Genomic DNA, 5,466 nt, shown 5'->3' with positions numbered 1-5,466 from the left:
AGATGGAAGGAGGAGTATCTTTGAACCATTTTCAATAGGTTAGGGGTATTCTTGGAACAAAAGATGGAAGAGAGATATTTTTGAGCAATTTTCAAAAGATTAGGTGTATTCTTGATCCTTTTCCCTTTATAAAAAATAGTATGTCTAATTTTATAATATAAATATAAGATCTGCGTGTACATCACTCTTTTCAAATCATACTTGTAAAATTACGTTGAGGATGTTGTTGATTTTTTTGAATCATGGAAAAGTGATGTATTCTCACATAAATTTGTAGCTCTTTAGGTTAAATTACTTGTTGGCGTAAATACAATGTATAGGTTAAAAATAAGCAAGGCACATGATCCAATCAAATCATGACACGTGGATAGTAAAGATATAGGAGGACCATATATGTGACCGAATCATACCGACGTGGAAATAGATCAAGACGACAATATTGCATCGAGAAGCCTACAATATTCATCGGGTAGGAATCGCATTGGACAAACAATCGACGTTAGCCGTTGTGAAACCATCCCCCAAGAGAAGTCATATGTTACTCTTTGCTCTTTAATGTCATTAATTATGTTACTTATTATGATTATGTGGACATACGTTACTCTTTGCTCTTTAATATCATTATGTTATTTATCATGAGTTATGAGGATTAATTATTAATTATAGACAATTATGTTATTTATCATGAGTTGTGAGGATTAATTATGGACAATTAGCTTCTAAAAAATGATCCCTATTTAAGTTGTAGGATCATCACTATGTAAAGAACACAAAATCATACTTTACAGAATACGATCATCTTCTTCTCTGTCCATTTCGTTAGCTTATCGCCTCAGCTAGGCTTGCCCGGGGTATTTCCAAACGCCGATATCAGCAAAATCATTACTTATCGCATTCGATTCATCATCTAACTTATCTTTTTAAGTGTTAATAGTTTATCTACTTGGAATCAAGGTAATTTTTTCTTATTCATAAAACCGGGCTTACAAATTCAACTATACCTTCTTTTGGGGTAAACACAGAGTGTGCTCAAGTAATTTACCCTTTGCTAGTAACAAGACATAGAAGAATCATCCGAGACTACACCTTGTGTGCAATTTATCTACGCAGGAGAAGTGCAAGGCAACACTTAATTAAGAACGGAAAGAAATATTGATAACAAAATTAGCAAAAAATTTTAATCTTATCAATTACAAGTTTCCTAACTTGTGGAAATGCAAAGAAATTGCAAACAAATTGCAAGTTAATGTGAAAATCAAGACAGCACTCATTACCTGGTACTCAAAACTAGAAGACAATCAGCTGCTACCAAAATCTTAACAAGAAGCTCTCCCCCTGTTAGCTTCTGCTAACAAGTAAACCTTTCTTGGCCTTTTGGCTAAGATCAAGTGTCTCCTAACAGTAAATAATGAAAGAATTGAGTTGAACAACAAGCTACATCTGTACACGACGACTGCAAATCTATATTTTGTAATCTGCATGTAGGAAGCTTTCATACGGCGTTCCCTTGAGTGTCTTTTCAACATCAACCCAATTTTCAACTTGTGAAGACAATGTCCCCTTGTGTATCTTCACCTGACGACTGTGAAGGTCCCTTCTAGGAACTTTCAGGAAATCTTGAACATCATTTAGTATCTGAGAGGAAAATGGCAAACTAGAAAAGTAAGCACAATGGACAAGATGAACAAAGTAAGCATGGTAGAATATGCAAACTCTTACTGTTTGATTTTTTATTATGTCCTCGTAGAACAATATAATATGTCGAGTGCTATTGAAGTATTCCACAGCTTTTATTGCCATGTTGTCTACTTGCTTCAGGTTGGGAATCAGCAAAGTTGTGTTTATCGTGGGTTTGTAACTTGCAAGTATCTCAGCCTGAATAACAATTATATTTCTTAAGACACCAAGGAGACAAAGCATTGGCATCTACATAAGAGGGAAATACAGCGGAAAACTGACCTCCTTGGGAGAATGCACATGAGACTTGTGGGTTCCATTTACCAGCTTAGCATTCTGATCATAGGAATTTGCTAGCATTGAAATCATTCTGCGCAACAGATTTCTTCTGAAGAGAAAAATAGCAGAAACTCCTCTGGTTTTGAAATATTCAACAATTTGCTCATGATTCTGCATCAGACCCTGTAATAATATTCAAATAGAATTGCAATCAACAGCATTCTCCATAACCACGAAAAGAAAAAGCAGATATCAAGGAACTAGCTTTTTCAGGATTCACATCATGTCAGTCTTACAGTGGTGGACATATCATGTATGCCGTTTTTAACTTTAATGTTCTTGCATCCTCTTAAAAGTAACCGTTTCCTCAAATTCAAGACAGTCAAAAGAGAAAAGAATGCAAAAGAAGAAAGCAGAGTCTTTCAAAGAATTTTTCCAGTCTAATTTTAGATTTTCAGCAGCACTAAAGGACTGGTGAAGCCAAAACTCAGTTAGCAAAGTAATTATAGTTTTAAAGACCATCTTCACCTATCTCACAAAGGTTGGGGGCCAGGGGAAGGTAGGGAGAGTAAGCAGCCAAGCATTTAATATCTGGTATAATTGTAACTATTTCCTACTAATGACACGTCAAGAAAATTTTATTTCAAGATAACACAATACTAATGATTCTTTTAGATCTAAGCAAAACTTTTCATTAATCACCCAATATCCGTGCACTAAGAATCTCAAATAGTGCAAGGCGTAATTCATCAATTTTGTACCATATCAAATTCAGCAGCCATGAGATAAGAGACTTTCAAGAACTAAATGATTCTGCTAGTCCCAAGAGTAAGCCTTCATATGCTTCAACCCTCACGAACTAGTTGGGCGCTATACAAATCTTAAAGCATACAAAAATCAGCATATGGCTAGATTCTCAATTTTAATTCTCCTGGCATGTTTCACTTTCAAACAGCACACAATGGCGAAAGCGTATATATATATATATATATATAAGCGCACTTCAGACCAAAGCTGACATAACTGGAAAGGATGTTCATCCATAGCCTTCCCTTGTTTTAAGCATCAACCCTATCCATTAATAATCCCCACTCTAAGAATATGAATAAGCAAGTTCATCTTAGGAATAAGAACTTGCTAGATAAATACCAACGAAAACAAAATTGCTAGATAAATATCTCAGCATTAAAAAAGTGATACAAGCTAGAATATTTACCAAATCAGGTTTAACCCTGGAAAACACACTATCACAGAGTGCAAACTATTGGACAAGGTCGTTAATAAGGAAGATCAACACAACAAAAGGTTCTGTGATACAAGAGAAATACATTCAGACGTACTCGTTAACAATCTCAAAGAATTTATATCACAATTTTCAAGAAGCGCTTACCTGATTAAGCATCCACTTGAGTCCAACTGCAGAAGTACATTCATTCTTGGAAGCACTCGTCAAAAAGTCTAGGTTATAAAGTTTGTCCAGAGTTTCCAAAATTGTTGACACATTACTTTTCCGGACTTTAACAGAAAAAATCTCCCCATTAGAGCTTATATTCATATGACTGTTTAACAATGTCTCAAACCATCCACTACCAGATCTCTGCGTCGACAATATTGCAAAATTCCTTACAGGATTGCAAGCACATTCGCCCCTGAATACATAGAAGACAGCAACACATAAATTTTATCCACAAAAAGAAACACAAAACATAAAAACAGAATAATAAAAGTCTCACCGGCTAAAAGTCTTTGGCTTGGGGAAGTGCACATAAGGTTTTTCTGAAGGTTCAATATCAGTTGCCTCACATGGCTTTTCAACCACATGAACACTTACAATCCGTCCACTGGAGTGCACACCAATTTGTTTCAGGCCGACTGAACATATATAAACTCCACATACCGTTGCAAAGATTAAGACAACCATTCTCAGCATCATCGGAGAAGCCTTTGGTGGCTTTATGATGAAGCTGTCCTGAATGGAATTAAAAGATAAACTGCTTAGGACTTGAATCTTCTTTAACTCTTTTTTATCATCGGTCTCAATATAAATCAAGTTGCTCAAAAATAGTTATCAAGCAGGTATACCTCAACCCCAAACTAGTTGCACTAAGCTACATCAAACCTTAGTACACACTACACTTAATCCCATCCCTTTCCAAGTTTTTTAGCTCGAGAATCGCAACTTCTAACAGGATCTCATAAGAATATAAAGGGGGAAAAAAATCTAGATCAAACAACACTTCAAGGGGTCATTCAATCAAAGTAAACACTACAGCCTAAAGTATCTCAAGGCACTTCATAACCTAGATAATCCATATCCATCATACATTCTTTTAATGAAAAAAGTAGATGATAAAGCTTGACTGCTGTTGTAACATTGAATTGAAAGAAGGGGGGATTGTCTATAATGCCCAAACAAAGAATAGGTAATTACTTGAAATTAGTTCAAACTAAAGACCATTGCTCCCATACAAATTAATCCAGTTTACTATCATTACTGTACTTATGTTAAACTAAAGAAAGATACAAGGAAAAAAAAAATTGAGCTTACACCCACTTAATGCTAAAAACTATTAAAAGGCCTAATATTTAAGCAACCAAAAAACAAATTTCTGTGATGCAGAAGAATCCCAGATTCTCATTGTACAAAGCTGAGCTTAAAACAATTTTTTAAGCCTAAAGAAATACATAAGAATAAAGATAAAAGCTGATTTGATCCCCTTAAATGCTACAAATAACAACAAAAGGGGCTTACACTTTAAGCAAATAAACAAAATTTTAGAGATAAAGTACGCCCAAATCAAGAAACCACGTATTACACCCAACGTCAAAATCCAAAAAGGCAAAAGTGAATATAAAGCGGAAACGAATTAAAACACAAACCTTGCTGAAAAAGCAAAAATCGTCAGCCATTTTTGTGCTAAATAAAGGGATTAAAAGAGGAAAGAATATTAGGGGAAGCTCAGTTTCATGTTTTTTTCCCCATTTTATTCATCTCTGTAGTTTCCAAACTCATGCATTACAATATGTAAACTGTGGATTATGCATCTATTTTTTGCTTCAGATTTGCACCTCGTCTTTCCATCTTTCTTGTTTTCCTGCGTGCAATTTGCCATTGGAAAAAGAGCTGAGGAAGGGAAAGCGACCTCCTAAACGGTACCGTTTTCCCACTGCGTTGATTTCGTCAAGGGAATCAAATTAATTCCTTTTTTACAATTTTTTAATCTTTATATTATAAAATACTACTCCTTTATCGTTTACTTTAACGGCAGTGAATGCAACTGAGGAGGAATTCTCACGCCTTTCTTTTTTAGTTTCCACCAGATGCTCGAAGCCCGTGAAGATTCAATTAAATTTGAATCGCGTATTGCAGGATTCATTCGAGGGTGACACTCCCAATAATATTTTTTTCCATATTCAGGGCTTGAACTCGAAACCTCTGATTAAGGTTGAAGCAATACCACCAATACACCACAATTCATGTTAGTAATTCTCAAGCCTTTCATTATCTGA

At 35.1% G+C, this 5,466-nt stretch overlaps 1 protein-coding gene across 1 annotated transcript; it reads right to left on the bottom strand.

Annotated features, from left to right (window-relative positions):
- Positions 1-1,133: 1,133 nt before the first annotated feature.
- LOC129877741 (uncharacterized) lies at positions 1,134-5,079 on the bottom strand. Its single transcript, XM_055953269.1, has 6 exons — positions 4,837-5,079; positions 3,690-3,925; positions 3,347-3,605; positions 1,960-2,139; positions 1,720-1,875; positions 1,134-1,635 (listed from the first exon to the last, which is right to left on the bottom strand). The coding sequence occupies exons 1-6, from the start codon at positions 4,864-4,866 to the stop codon at positions 1,462-1,464; spliced, it is 1,035 nt and encodes a 344-aa protein (XP_055809244.1). The 5' UTR covers positions 4,867-5,079; the 3' UTR covers positions 1,134-1,461.
- Positions 5,080-5,466: the final 387 nt, after the last annotated feature.

The sequence above is a fragment of the Solanum dulcamara genome, chromosome 12, assembly GCF_947179165.1.
Source record: "Solanum dulcamara chromosome 12, daSolDulc1.2, whole genome shotgun sequence".
In the NCBI taxonomy this organism is placed as follows: Eukaryota; Viridiplantae; Streptophyta; class Magnoliopsida; order Solanales; family Solanaceae; genus Solanum; species Solanum dulcamara.
This window is presented reverse-complemented; position numbering and strand designations above follow the sequence as displayed.